Consider the following 15,442-nt stretch of genomic DNA (forward strand, 5'->3'; position numbering starts at 1 on the left):
ACCCAATGATCAAATCCAGAAGCCACTATTATTAGTCACGCTAACGACGAATACGTGACCATATGAAGGGCCCTCAGGGTACATATTCATGTGAACTTTCTTTTCGCTTATTTTGATATGCAGAAATCATAATATAAACTAAGACTTGTAATGATGAGATATTCTATATATTGAATAGTTTCTGAGTAAAAGCCTGCGGGTCGGCAGACACGATTTTCTATTTATATCTTCATTTTATGTAAAGTAAAGTAAACGTATCCCTATAATAGGACGTTGAGGCCCATAGGATTGTGATAGGTCGAGGCTCCTACATTTTCTCGACAATCGGCTCACAGATGGCGGTGAGGTTGTCAGCCTTACGCGCCGGCCGCCCTTTACACCCAGGAATATTCCTGGTAATTGTTTCTGTTAGAGGCTGAGTCGACCCCAGGGCTATAGTGCGGCTGGAAGGATTAGGTAAATTGAAAACAAAATGCACTTCATCGGGATTCGATCCCGCGACCTTTCGGCTTGTAGCATAGTGCCTCCATTCATTTTATGTACTTAATGCAAAGAGAGGACGGAAACGTGTCTGCACAGTCATCAGATGCATGTGACAACTTTCTTTACCCAGGGGACGCTTTATGTACCTTCGCCCTCTTGTATGGAACTTGCTCCCCATTACAAGACGGCTTGTTCTCTTTGGGATTTAAGAGTTCATTACTTCGCTCGGGCTGACCTTGCCCTTCGTCTGGCCTGCAGCTCTCAGCAAGAGAAGAGAACAGTTTCTATATCTGTACCAGTAGTGTGTGACCTTCTGCTACTGCAGACATTTAAAAAAAGACCTCCTTTAACTCCTCCACCTTTATTTATATCCAACTGCCAGTGAAAGGTTTAAGGGATCTGCTTCGGTATTCTGGTTCTTCATGTTTGTTTTCATTACACTCAGATCGAGCAGTCCCAGTGGTTCGCTGACCCATTCGAATAATAAGAAATTTGTACAAGGTTCTTCAGAAAATATTTCGTATTTATTTGCCAGTATTATTTTAAGCCAAGTTCTAATTGAAATTAACTCTATTGCATAAACCTGCCGAGCTCACAAAATCCCGTTATTGGACTTAACCTCAGCCAGTTAAATCCAGTCCGCCACCCCTGTTTCTCTATCCCTGTAACAGGCCGTGGAGGCGACAGACCTGTGAGACGTCGAGGCTCCAATATTTTCTATACAATCGGTTTCACGGTTGTCGGTGAGGTCAGCCATACGCATCGGCCGCCCTTTAGCCCCCAGGTACTCATTTCTGTTAGAGGCTGATTCGAACCTCAGGGCCATAGTGCGGCTGGAAGGATTAGGTAAATTGAAAAATCCAATGACATCGTCGCCATCTGTGAGCCGATTGTCTAGAAAATGTGGGAGCCTCGACGTCTCACATCCGTATGGGCCTCCACGGCCTGTTAAGGGATACCTTTACTTTTTTACTTTTAATGACATCGTGAATATAACCTGCGACCTTCCGACTTGTAGCATAGTGCCTCAACCAACTACGCTACCGCGCGCCCCATCTTTCTCCAAGAGTCGTTTTAATATTATTCTGACATTTATGCTCAGGTTCCTTATCTTGTGACCACCTCTGTCGTCTAGTGGTCAGAGTTCCTGGCTACAGATCCATAGGTCCTGTGTTCGATTCCTGTCGCTACCAGATTTTCTGAGAAGTAGTGGGACTGGAACGGGGCCCACTCAGCCTCGTGAGGATAATTGAGGTGCTATTTCAAGGAAATAGCAGCTCCGGTCTAGAAAACCCAGATTAACGGCCGTGGGAATTCGTTGCGTTGACCATGTGATACCCTCTATCCGCCAAAGTTGGCACTAACTTCGCCGACAAGCGGCGGTCACTCGGTCGGTTAGTTCGCTTGCTGACTAAGGCCACAGAGTTTTCCCTTATGTTGTCTTTTCGTTTCAGTTCTTTTGGCCAAAATGTTTGCAATTCGCACCTCCTTACATGGGTGCTCTGTGCCCTGTCCATCTCATACTACTGATTTAATCACCCTAATAATATTTGAATAGGAATATAAATCATGAAACTCCCCATTATGTGCTCCTGTTATTTCTTTCATCTGTTTACATATGCTCGCCAGCGTTTTAAATCAGACACCCTCATATACGACATTCGCCCGTTCTTCTGCTGTGAATGTCAGCCTTCACTCGCGCCCTCGTACAATGCAAGGAAACCTTCATGACTATACACCAACCTGGTTGGTTGTTGTGACGGTAACGCTGTAACTTGTTTTCAGGAGGTGCTCGGATCAAATCTTGGCTGGAACAGCGGTTATATTGACAGGTATTTCTTGGATTGCCCAGTTCCCTCCAGGCGAACGCCAGGATAATATCTTGATTAGGCCGTGACCTCTCCAATTCAACGTTTATTAATCATTATACTATTCGGCGCCATGCATTCTAGACAGTCGTAAAATAAACCATAAAAAACGTAGAAGGACGACATTTTGGAGTCCCTGACATTCGAGATCTGTATTACCGACACATGTTGATAAACGTGTCCTGTCCACGTGTCTTCTCGAGGCTCCAGACGGCTTCCAGTTCTGTTGGGGTCACTCTTGTAGTTTGTCCGGCTGACCTTGTCATCCGTCCCACGCACGCGTCGTGACTCGTCACTGTCAATGGTTGTTGAACCAAACAAAACAAAGTGTTCACGATTCATCTGCTCCATTCATTTCAGTGTCACTCATCACCTGATGCTCATCCCAGTGATATGCTTGCTTTAACCCCCCACCCATCCAGACTTATACATACACAATGCGATATTGGGGCTCGTCAGTGAGACTGTCATTCACAGTCTGTTTTCGTCCTTATCCACCGTAACACTCTCAAATCGAACTTTATAAAAATTTATGTAAAATAATGGTTAACCGTGCAAAAAACGTCAGAACACAGATTGTTACTCTCATGTAAGAAAAAAATAACACGTGGTATTGTACGATAATAAAAAACAAAAATAGTAAAACGCGTGTTTATGTTTGGGTTTACAGTCCTTTTTGTTGGACCTTGGTCACCTTTTCAGTTTTCTAATCCTGTATATAATCAGTAGGACTCATTGGAGAGGGGATCAGCCAGTTTCAAGGCCGCTATCTACACACTGAACAACACAAACACAGAATAAACGCACACAGACATCCATGACTTGTATGTGTGTGTGTGTGTGTGTGTAAATGGTGAACCATAAAATCCGGCCCTCGCACTGCGACCTTCAGTGATCTATTGTGATTCTCCTTTGGATTAACCCTTTATTAAACCTGCACTTCGAATGAAATGTAGAACTTTATTTGCGGGGGCGTCATAAAAGTCACTTAGTTCCATGAAGAACTGACCCAGGTGACGAAATCTTAAGTAAGCTATGGCCTCACAATCACATAGGATACGTGTGGCTGATTCGTCTTCTTGTAGGCATCTTTCACAGGTTGGGTCATCCATCCATGACTTGAGTGGGATTCGAAACCACGATTCCAGCGTTCGAGTGAAGGAAGACAGTTCATGCCTTAAACCACACGGCCACTGTGATCTCTGTAGTATACTGTCTTCACTGTTGACTAACTTCATTATGGATTCATGACGTTTAGTGTAGTAGGCCTGCATATACTCGTACTTCTTATCACGTCTGTGTGAGGGATGCAGCTAGCAAAGATCGCATTTGGAGACTGCGTATTTCAACTTAGGGATGAGCTGGGAGATTATGCCCTGTGCGAAATATCTACAAAACGTCGCTTGTTACCTTACAGGCAGGGGAAGTACTCTTCGCGCTGTACACACGATGCCACTTTCATTACAACTTAAGTACAGTACGACACGGTGGACATTGCGGAATATTCGGCACGATGTGAACTACTCTTTTGCCACGTTTTGCTCTCTGCCTCACGTTTGTTTATATGAACTCCGTAAACATTCCGAATAAAGTATAGAAGAAGTCGTAGAGTTGCTCTGTGAAGCAAAAGAATCAGTTGCAGACAAGGGTTTTAAGACAGGAAGAGGAAAAGCTGAACCAGCCGGTATAGGAAGAAGAGGAGGAGCAAGAAAAGAGAACCGTAGGAGGTTCATGAAGAAGAGAAGAGTAAGAATAGTTTGTTAGACCTGTTGCTGGTATTTTTTTTTTTTTAACTAGTGGGGTGGGACTAAGTCCCTTGTACTGCGGCCACTTCTGGCTATTGTACCAGCCCCAGATGATAAGTGAGGGTGATTGTGGAGCAATTGGTGGAATGAAGATTGGCAGAAGAAACCGAAGTACTTGGAGAAAACCTGCCCCAGCGCCTCTTTGTCCACCACAAATCGCACTTGACCAGACCTGCGATCGAACCCGGGCCGCCGCGATTGGAAGCCAGCGACTAACCGCTTGAGCTATGTAGGTATGATCTAACTCAGTATATAGGTGGCTTGGCCCGAATGAGGTTTGAACCTGCAGTCTCGGGAACTGTGGTGGCATTGCTACAATGCCAGTGTACTCTCCTGGCCTTGGCTATCAAGGTTGGCTGGGCTAGATTAATAGTGACACCACACATAGAGTTGTCCAAGGAATACAAATACCAGCACCATCTACTCGCACATAGAGCTGGCGGCACAAGGGGTCAGAAGACAGGCTGGTTACTTGGCTATCCCACCGTTTTACAGCACTGTATCAACTGCAGACTTTATATATCGCAAGATTTGATTTGTTAAGGTAACTGTGATTTCCAAATTAAGATGGATATATGAGGAAGTAATTGTTTCCTATTCAAGGTATTATCCCATCCTGTTAAGGGAAGGATCGAAAATTCCAATAGAAACCACAGTGATCATAGTAAGATTCATTGTATACCTTTTATGAAGTGTCTCCCTTTAAGGAGGAAAGGGATAGATCACCCTGTTGTCTTACATGTGTGTCCTTCACAATTTTTTATTCAGTTGGCCGATTTGCACGAAATTTGGTGCTAACATGTTACTGGAAACGGCTTCGACCTCATATTCTTTAATTCATGACAACCAGAAATAAGAAGATGGCAGATGCACGAAACTTGCGAGGTGGGAGCAATTTCGACGTTTATTGTTGGGTTCTTTTGGAGGACTTCATACAATATGGTGACCATGCGAAAATTATCATGTATCTTTCAGTTATACAACGACAACTAATGGCCCGTTGGTGCTAAAGAAATGAAATTTTGTACGAAGTTAGACTGTAATAGTATTAGCGCACTGTAAATTGTATACGAAGTATTGTTTCTGTATCAACAGATATACACTAGGCAACTTTGTGAAACTTTGAGATTATATACGACACATTTAACATAGACAAAATGAGTCCTCACAATAATTTTTTTCCGGAGAGGAAATACCAATATTAATAACACTGAAGGCAACAGCATCAGTAAAAATTAGTACACATACCATTGTTCTCTTTACTTGTGCTGCAACCCGGTGTGGGCCTTGGCCTCCTCCATTTTTATCTGCAACCTGGAGGACCAGGGACCACACTTTGGCTGGCCCTTACTTTTTGACCTGTGTGATATGTGTTGCCCTACCAGGTTCTTATGCTACCATCAGCATAACTGTCAGGGTCACTGGGATGGGCAGTCCCCCTCTCCACGATAAGGTGGAACGGAACATACAATTGGAAGCAATAAAATAATTGACTCAAATATGGTTCGACACCATAGCTATGCACATACTGGCCAAGAAAATTAACCCATGAGCTGAATTGTATTTGATTATTTGAATATAAACTTGTTACAAAAATAAAATGTGAGTACAGTAAAACCCCAGGATTTTTTGGTCTGGAAGTCTGCAATTGGAAAGAAGACTTTGAGGACAACTTAGAACTCCATATGACATAATTTCATCCTGTTACTATCACATGAAGGTTAGGGCAACTTTTTGTAAAGTTACATCTGAAAGATTTCTTGCTCTTGTAATTTATTTTGCATGTCTTTCAAAATATCTTCATCTCCAAATCCTTCCCTGGGGTGGTAAAACTGCGCAGGTTTTCCAATGGCTGGAACTACAGCTGCCTCACATTATATTCTAGAAATAACAGCCTACAATTTTATCACAGCCACGCCTAAACATGTTTATTTATGACTCTTGTAACACCTGTTGACAGTTCAACCAGAACCCTTTTAATTTATTAGATAAGCTTTTATGTTATTAACTTCCCCAGCTTTTCCCCTGCATTCCTTTACAGGCCTACAGGTTATCGAGTAATGTGTCATGGCAAATGGTTAATGCTGTTTCCCACAAATAGCACACACAAGCAATCATAGACATTCTCCTTTTGTATGTATATATTAAGGATATGAATTCAAATGCCTTTATGTTTTACAAATATTGAGGAAATGCTATAATTACCTACACTGAACTTCTCAACTAGAAATAAAGTACATCTAAGTAACCTACTCATTCACTGGAATGGAGTCCTTCTTGAAAAGCTAATAGGTGTGCAGCTGCTCAATAAATTTACAATTTTTTTAACTGGAAGGTTTATTACTTTGTTCAAAAGAACCAGCAACTTTACTGTGCTCTGAGCCAGAAGAATCACAGTCTCATCATCCCACCCTACTTCTTTACAATCCATATTAATATTATCATTTCCAGCCACTTCTAGGTCTTCTGAGAGGTCGCTTCCCTTCAGATTTTCTGATCAAAATTTTTTGTTCATTTCTGTTCTCTCCCATGCATGTTATATATGCTACCCAGCTCATCTATCCTGACTTGATCATCGTAATAATGTTTGGCAAAGAGTACAAATTGTGAAGCTCCTCATTACATAATTCATTCTGACTTCTTGTCACTTCCTTCAATTTAGATCAAAATATTCCTCTTAGCACGTGATTCTCAAACACACACAGTCTATTTTATTTCCATATAAGACTAAAGGTACAATTATAATTTTGTTCACTTTCCACATCTGTGCATTTTTACATAGCATATGGGAAGGCAGAAGATTATGAATTTATTGGTATCAAGCTTTCCACAGATGTAATTATGCTCTCACTTTCATTACGAATGCAAGTCTGAATTATTTTAGTCATTCCCAAATACTTGATCTTTGCCACATCTTTTTAAATATTTATTAATTATGTTTATATTGCGATTTTATGATACATTCATACGGTTCTTTGTCTAAGTAATGGAGCTTCATCAATTCTGTATCTTGGCACTAAGGATCTGATTACTTTATCCACAAAAAGAGAAGCCAGTGATTCATTTTATTGACTGAGCTATTGTACATAAAAAGTAATAAAAATGAAAAATGTTTGTACACAAAATAAACATAACAGTCAGTTTTCCTAGGTTTGTTAGTGTCTGTCAAGATCTTTGTGTTCATTTTCATATCTTAACCTCTGGTGACTGCTTAGATCTGTACCAAATCATTACAGATTTCCCAAAGGCTGTGAAACGGCTTCTGAAGAATGACATTCTCATGTTCCGAACAGCAAGCAGCGTCCTTCACATTCTGCCAATAGCAGGCCTATACACGTTTCTTCCCAAATACCTGGAGTCACAGTTCAGGCTTGCAGCCCATGCAGCGAATATGATATCAGGTAAAGTGTGTCAACATATATTTCTTGCAGGTCCTTTAACATACAAACTCTGTGCACATGTCGAATCAGCCATTACATAATTGAAGCAGGAAAATATGTAACTGGTTGAAAGTGCATAAACATTAATTAACCAACCATAACTCCAAGGGAAAAGTCCTTGAGAAATTGATAGTCGTTCAGCTGGTTGACAAATTCCCTGCCTTGTATGGAACCTGGAGTCTCATTACAAGTTCACACCACTTGTTCTTATCCTGAGTCCAATGAATCCATTCCACATTCTCACACCTTTCTTCCATAAAGTCATATATTGCTATAACCCTAAATGATCTTTGCCATTCAAGTCTTCTGTTTAGAATTTTGTATGTATTTCTAATATCTGAAATGCATCTGTTATAACCCCTTAACTCATCTCCCTTGATATGATCTCCCTAATAATATTATAAAGAATAAACATTATGAAGCTTCTCATTATACAATTTTTGTCCTTTCTCCCTCACTTTCACTCTCATAAGTCCAACTATTCTCCTCAGCACCTTTCTATCACACATTGTCAATCTAATGATCTTCCTTTGAGGTGAGAAACAAGGTTTCAAGCCAGTTCAAGTAACAGATAAAATTGCGTTTTAAGCTCTGTCATAAAAATTCATCACTCTTTTCTGTATATGAAAACTATAGTTGGTCTGTAAATATAATGATGCCAAAAATAAGGAAATGATAAAATAAATAGAAATGAAATTAAAGATATAAAGAAGTGATACAACCCTGGAAGAGACTAGGAAGCTTGTTAGCACCATAACTGGAGATTCATTAGCAACAACATTGGAAATTTTTATGGTTATGCTTTATTTTTCTTCTAACAGGAGTAGGAGGAATTCTTGTAATGGGTCTTGGAATTATCATTAGTGGGGTCTTCATTTTACGCGTAAAGCCAAATGCAAGGTTTGTTGCTGCGTGGATTGCCTTCACTGCTGTGGTCTATGCTATTGGTAAGTGAGGTAATAGCAGTACATATATATAAATTTATGTGCTTGTTGTATTGTTTTATTATTTCAGTGTTCCTATTAGGATTGTGATTGATGCTTTGGTGAAAGGTTAGAGACCCTGAACAGTTCTTTCGATCATGACTTACTAACTTCATGACTTGTTTACAACATGTAGTAAACATATAATCTTGTCATATGGGAATTGTCATAGAAATTTTAATTAATAAATAAATTAATTAATTGTTTAACCCATTTTGCTTCTTGCTTCCCAGTAGAGAGCACTCAAGTTCTTGCTTTGTTGCATCGCCTTGTTAAGATTAGGGCATTGAATAAGGTGTCCTATTCCCATAGGTGATCCTGGCAAGTTCCACAGAGTACATTCCTCTGTGTTATATATTCCTATCTTACAAAGATGTGCTGCAAGTCATGTCCTGTATTCAATCGAAAATTTGCAACAGCTTATTTTCTGGGTTAATTTCCCAAAGTTTTCCTATTTCTGACCATTTCTTGTTGTATGGTTCTTTGTTGATGGGATGGAGTATTTCTTTACTTGTTTTAGGTTTGAATTTGTTAGCTAGCGTGTGGGCACTTAAGATTTTATTTTGGTGATGCAGTCTTGTGCCTTTCTTTGCCAGTTCATCGGCAATATCGTTTTCATTGATGCCAACATGTGATGGTATCCATTGAATACACGTATATTATCTTTTTTTGTGTTTTTCAGTAGTTCTATTAGTTTTTTTATTTCAATTATCTGTCTCATGATAGTTCCTTTGTTTGAGGATATGGCTTGTATGGCTGCTTTTGAATCCACAAGCAGAACCGTTTTATTAAACATGCTGTGTCTGCTAATTAGTTGTTCCAATGCAAATAGTATTGCTTCTATTTCTGCATCGAANATGTCTGGTTGCATTTTTAATTTTTGTTATGGTGGTATTTGTTTTACCCATGTTATCTCTGGTATGAATTTCATTTTCAAGAATGTTATTGCTCCTTGTTTTTTAAATTTCTTCTGTGATGGGGTTGTTTTGTGTATATAATTGTAGTGCTGCTATGGGTGTTGTCTTAACAGCTTTGGTTATCGATCTTAATATATTGTTTTGCGCTCCTTCAAGTTTGTTGAGTCTTGTATTATTGGCTGCTATTATCTCTTCACTTCCATGTTTTATCACTGGTTTGATATAGGTTTCATAGGTTTTATTTAGCATGTCTTGGGAATATCCCCATGTTACTCCACTCGGGCGTTCTATCAATGTTGATTTTTCTTTACTTTATTTGTTATTTTATCTATATGATGGCTCCAATTGAATTTGTTATCTAGCTGTAGTCCTAGATATTTTGTGTTTTCAGCCTTCTGTAAGGATTTGTTATTTATGGTCAGACTGAAATCCATATTTTGATGTTTCAAAGGGAAGAACTGGTAATATTCTTGGAATATTCTTGCGGGTAAAGGGCAGCCGGCACGTAAGGCTGACAACCTTGCTGCCACCTATGAACTGATTGTCTAGAAAATGTTGGAACCTCAATATCTCACAACCCTATAGGCCTCCATGTCCTGCTACTGGGATACCATTACTTTACATGGACTATATGGACTGTCCCAGCATATCACCCAACATTCCCACAAAGTTGGTTGAAAATAGATGTAAATTTTATCTGCACTCATTCTACATGTTTTCATGAAAAGGTGCTGAGATTCACATATTAGCAGCAAGTTATAAAGGCATGAATAAAATTTTGTTTTGTTTTTCCTACAGGAATGGGAATCTTAATGTTGATTGGCTGTCCAATGAAGGATTTTGCTGGACTGCATACAACTTCTTCAGGGTGAGCATTGTTATCATGAAGTTTGTTAGAATTTTTAAATTTAAACATAGCTAGCATTAGCTTTGTTAAGACAATAGAAGTGAGCTTTGACATTTCGAAACACAAAACTGTGCTTTCATGTTCTCTTCATGGTACAAGGTCTACCAGTCTAGAAGCTGACCTTCTTTTATGGTACTCAGAAGTTCACAAAAGCCTATAGTTGGGCCTTGTCTTGAATCATTTCAGCCCAGTTCACATCTTCGCAGCATGTTTTTGTTAGATCCTGTTTAACAAATCAATCCCTTGTCAATCTTGAAGGTTGCATTCCTGAGAGACACACAGTTGACATGACCAAGGCCTTGTAGGATATTTGGGATTAGAGGAACTGCCGCTGCTATTTATACTCATCAACTAAGTTGCATGTTCTTTCACTAAAAAATAATATTAGACATAAAATACAAATTAAAAAATATCACAAAAAATGCTTCAGAATAAAATTACTAGAATCTAGAAAACTGGTTTTAAATGCCATCAGTAAGTGTGGCTGTCTTGCAGTTGAAACCACCGATATTTTACTCATGTATACTAATTAAAAACACCGATGCATAAAACCATTGCTTTTTTTTCTAAAAGCATGTTTGCCAGTACTTGGCTTAAAGGTTGAATCATATAATGCAACCTTTTAATTGTCTGCTGGGATGTATAGTGGTGTATACCATCTGCTTGTGTTCTGTCCCATCCCAAGCTCATCACTAGCGTGCACACCATCTAGCGGTTTGCTTCTGATATATAACATTTAGTTTCACAATATTTTTTGATGTTGTAAAGTTTCTCGTAATTCTCATTCCAGATTGACAACTTTTGAGCTGGATTGTAATGCAACTTGCAATTGTGACAGGAATAAGTTCAGTCCAATATGTGGTCGAGACAAAAGCACATACTTCTCTGCCTGCCATGCTGGATGTCAGAATATAACCTTAGTAGATGGAAAAATAGTGTCGGTGAGTCCTGGCACAGTCCTTTATGGGAAAAATGAGTTCTGATAGATACAGACTTCTGGGTTTATGAAAAGTACGATTTTATTGAAAATCATAGTCTGTAATGCAAATTAATTTCCCAGAATTTTAATGACACATACCCATATACATAGTAATAAAAGGAGGTAACTAAGTGGTACGTGGTATATATTTGTATGCGTGTAGGCGTTATATATGTATTTTTATGGAAAAGACGTGTAAGGAATATGAAGGTAGTATTCTAGAAATTAAAGACTGTGACACTAGATAGAGGTAAGTGATTGTTGTTATATTCAATTTGCCCTACCCACAGGGAAAAGATCTCTGGTACCCCTAGGAAAGGAGGCTTAATGAGCCCAAAATCTTGTCTGGGAAAGATCGCTAAGGGAAATCTGTGCCTTTGCCGCTAGTCAGACCTCTCATCCAGCCCATAGCGTCATTTTAGAGAATGCGCTATCATGGGGATGTCATGAGAATGAACAAAATATAAAATATCACGGTTCATTGACAAGATACAAGGTTTGTATTGATAATGGGATTGTTTGAATGCTTATTACTCTCAACTACATATTATTTCATTGCTTTTACTACTCTTCAAAATCTATAAATACCTACAGCACATGTCATATCTGTCCAGTCTGCTATATCCTCAGATACTTATTGCTTGGTTACACCCCCTAGTAATGGGGATGGTCCCTAATGCTTCTGTTCTCAATGGTGCTCATCCTTAATGATTTTGATTTGTGTCACTGGCTCTCTTGATAATAGCATTGCATTGGACTGATTAGAAAATACCACCCTCAACAGTCACAGCCATGGATGCCCCCATGATGCTTTCCTAACTCCAAAATTCAGACTTTTAGGCATCATGTAAAAATATTGTGTAATTTTTCAAATTAACAAACCTGTTGGTACAAATCTTTGTCAGTTTATTGTCACAGCTTTATTTTGTAATTGAATGCTGTCAGAAAAACACTATTCTTCTTGTGGATTGAGGTTCGCACAGTAGTGGCTATTAAAGAGAGCCTTCTGGTTTGTAACTCCAGGTGGTTGGAGAAAGCCTGATATTGCAGAGGAGCATATCAATCTTTAGGGTCAATTAGGAAGCCAAGCAAGGATTGGGTTGTCTCTGAACTACATGGAGTTACAACCCAGAAAATGATACTCTCCTTCTCCTCCTTCTTCTCTTTCTCGTCCTCTTCCTAATCGTCCTCCTCCTCCTTCTTCTTCTTCTACACATATGAATATGTAGAATTTCTAGATAAGCCTGTGATTTTTCTGTGTTGGATCTGTGCACTGTAACAGGCTGAAGTGAGTGCAGAATAAATGTTCTGTACAATGTCTTGAGTCAGCAACATAAAAGTGTTGAAACAGATCTCCTCATTGCATCCATGGGTAGGTCTGTCCTTCCCCTCACTTGTTAGATTGATAATAAGGCACAATAGATCGCTGTGGTTGCGGTGCAAGGACCAGAAGGCCCACCCCTTATACATTCATTAGACTGATAATCATGGAGAATTCTGGGGTGTGGGAATTCTTGAATGTTCCTACCATTTAATTTGATATTCTGTTATTTGTGTATTAATATTAACTGTTCTTATTTTGTCTCTTATAGTTGCAATGTCCATATGACTGTATAGCTAGTATCTAGATGCTGTTGTCTGCTGTTTCTATTCTACTTTTTTCTTTCAGTCAAAGTTCATCATTCTGATTCAGAGCTGGTATTGCGATAACATAGAATTTAAGAAGAGTTTTCTCCCAGTTTTCCCAAGCAGTCTTTTCTGTAATGTTCCAAATATACCGTGGAACCTGTGCAATTTCATATTATCATTGCTGTCTAACTTATGGCTGCATTGTTTTTAGTCCTTGCAAGAAGTTTTCCTTTGAAAGCTAATATAAATGTTCATCTTTATTAAAGAAATGCTTCCAAATGTTTGTTCCTTTAGAATGATACTTTACATTCATGCTAATGTTTCAGTATTCAGAATGCCTGTGTATGCAGAATAACAGTGCCAACATATCACAGATCGGAAAAGAGCCCTTAGCAAATGCAACAATTGGTTACTGTGACCTGGAATGTGATAATTTCATCTGGTACATCATCCTTTTCTCCATATTTGTCTTCATCCATTCAACATCTGAAGTAGGAAGCATGCTGTTGATTTTACGATGTGTTGACCCCAGGGACAAGGCTATGGCCCTTGGTCTCATACAGTTTGCTATTGGGTTATTTGGTAAGTACCTAACATAGGAATTATTTGGTATTTTGTGAACACAAGTTGAAAGGTGAATTCCAATTTTGAGTACACTTGTTTCCCAAAAGGGGTTTTTGTAACATAACTCATTGGCCTTCAGATTAAAATCTATATACCTAGGTGGCAGTGTTCCTTCTAACGTCGTTGAAGTGGAAGAGAACTACATTAGCTAGCAAAATAGTATACACAGAATCTGGAGACATTGATTATGCTAAATTAGTGAATGAGTTCAGTTCAGTCTTATGTACATACAAGTAGATGTCACTGCAGAGCTAGTTCATACAACCTAGAAATTATTTTCCCTTTTATTTTGTTAAATATTCACCACATTGAAATATTCCCTGTATTAAAATTGTAGGTCTTGATTAGTTCTGTATTTTATTTCATGTACAGATGTTTTATGGGGTACGTGGTAGCACGGTTAGTTGAGGCACTATGCTACAAGTCGGAAGATATTGGGTTCAGTTCCCGATGTCACTGGGTTTTCAATTAACCCAATCCTTCCAGCCTCGCTATGGCCCTGGGGTCGACTCAGCCTCTAACAGAAATGAGTACCAGGAATATTCGTGGGGGATAAAGGGCGGTCGGTACATAAGGCTAACAACTTTACAGCCATCTATGACCAGATTGACTAGATAGCATTTTATAAAATTATACATTTCTGAGAATATCCGTGAAGTTCGATTTGAGTTTTGTGTAAAATATGGATTACATATGGCTGGTGTGAACTTAAATTGACTTTTCTTCACAGCAGTTAGTACAGACTCCAAATCCAAAACTTAGGTGTTAATTTTAGGAACTTAACATTAAAAAGTTATTAAAATTATTTACATACTGTTATTTGTGTAACCCAGTTGAGTCCAGTGCAAAGCTTTGACTCCTGCACTGCAATATTTATTTCGTGTAATTTAAAACAACTATTAAAATGAAAATTTAAACAGTTGAATACAGTGACTTTCAGAACTTCAGATATTCCTCATTACAACTGAAAGTCATGATGATGGCATCAGTACTTTTTAACGTGTAAATGAAGTCCTGAAAATCTTGATGCTGTCAGTGTCCTTAAGCATCCAACTTAAATATTTTGAAACTATTGTTATAAAAGATTTGTACAGTTACCAAAAAGGTATTGTTGATAGTCTGATAAGGAAAAGTAGCAATGTGATTTATCATTTTTGTAAGCATTTGTCAGTAAAAAGGAAACATGCACCAAAAAATGTATTTACTGCATCATAAACTTGTCCATTTAGACTCAATGCACTACATGTGTGCAGGTGACCTGTGTCAACACTTGAAAAAGTAGATAGGTATAAAATTCCTCATACTCTGCATTCTGGAAATATCCCATGCCCAGCAAACAAGCAGTATATTAAACATGCGATATTTTCTGATGAATAATAGCAAATGTAGATTCCATTACTGTAATAGGTGCAGAAAACTCTGTTAATCTCTCAAGTTAACAATGGATAAAGTCCGAAAACCCAATATCTCTGTGTCTCAAGTTAATGGTTGTCACATTGTGTTCCCACTGTAACGCCCTTCCTCAATGAAATGATGATGATGATCTATTTGAATTTTCTTGCAGATTTTTTTATTGCTAGTGGGGTGGGACTAAGTCCCTTGTACTGCGGCCACTTCTGGCCTATTGTACCAGCCCCAGATGATAGGTGAGGGTGATTGTGGAGCAATTGGTGGAATGAAGATTACATACATACATATACATACATAGCTAACTAGCATTCCATAGATCCATGAGTTAGTCAGATGACCTACCGGATGTGGAATTTGTCAAAAATCATACAATACATATATACATGCACAATTCAAT

At 38.8% G+C, this 15,442-nt stretch overlaps 1 protein-coding gene across 4 annotated transcripts in view; it reads left to right on the top strand.

Moving 5' to 3' along the window:
- LOC111870568 (solute carrier organic anion transporter family member 74D) overlaps nucleotides 1-15,442 on the top strand; it is a 261,138-nt gene that overhangs the window by 242,190 nt on the left and 3,506 nt on the right. For all 4 annotated transcript variants that reach the window (XM_023862954.2, XM_033753895.1, XM_023862955.2 and 1 more), the window contains 5 exons: nucleotides 7,393-7,557; nucleotides 8,418-8,543; nucleotides 10,295-10,364; nucleotides 11,194-11,344; nucleotides 13,338-13,593. In XM_023862954.2, coding sequence (XP_023718722.1) covers nucleotides 7,393-7,557; nucleotides 8,418-8,543; nucleotides 10,295-10,364; nucleotides 11,194-11,344; nucleotides 13,338-13,593 — 768 coding nt within the window. The remainder of the gene's footprint in view (nucleotides 1-7,392; nucleotides 7,558-8,417; nucleotides 8,544-10,294; nucleotides 10,365-11,193; nucleotides 11,345-13,337; nucleotides 13,594-15,442) is intronic.

This window comes from Cryptotermes secundus, unplaced genomic scaffold (genome assembly GCF_002891405.2).
Source record: "Cryptotermes secundus unplaced genomic scaffold, Csec_1.0 scaffold117, whole genome shotgun sequence".
Classification (NCBI taxonomy): Eukaryota; Metazoa; Arthropoda; class Insecta; order Blattodea; family Kalotermitidae; genus Cryptotermes; species Cryptotermes secundus.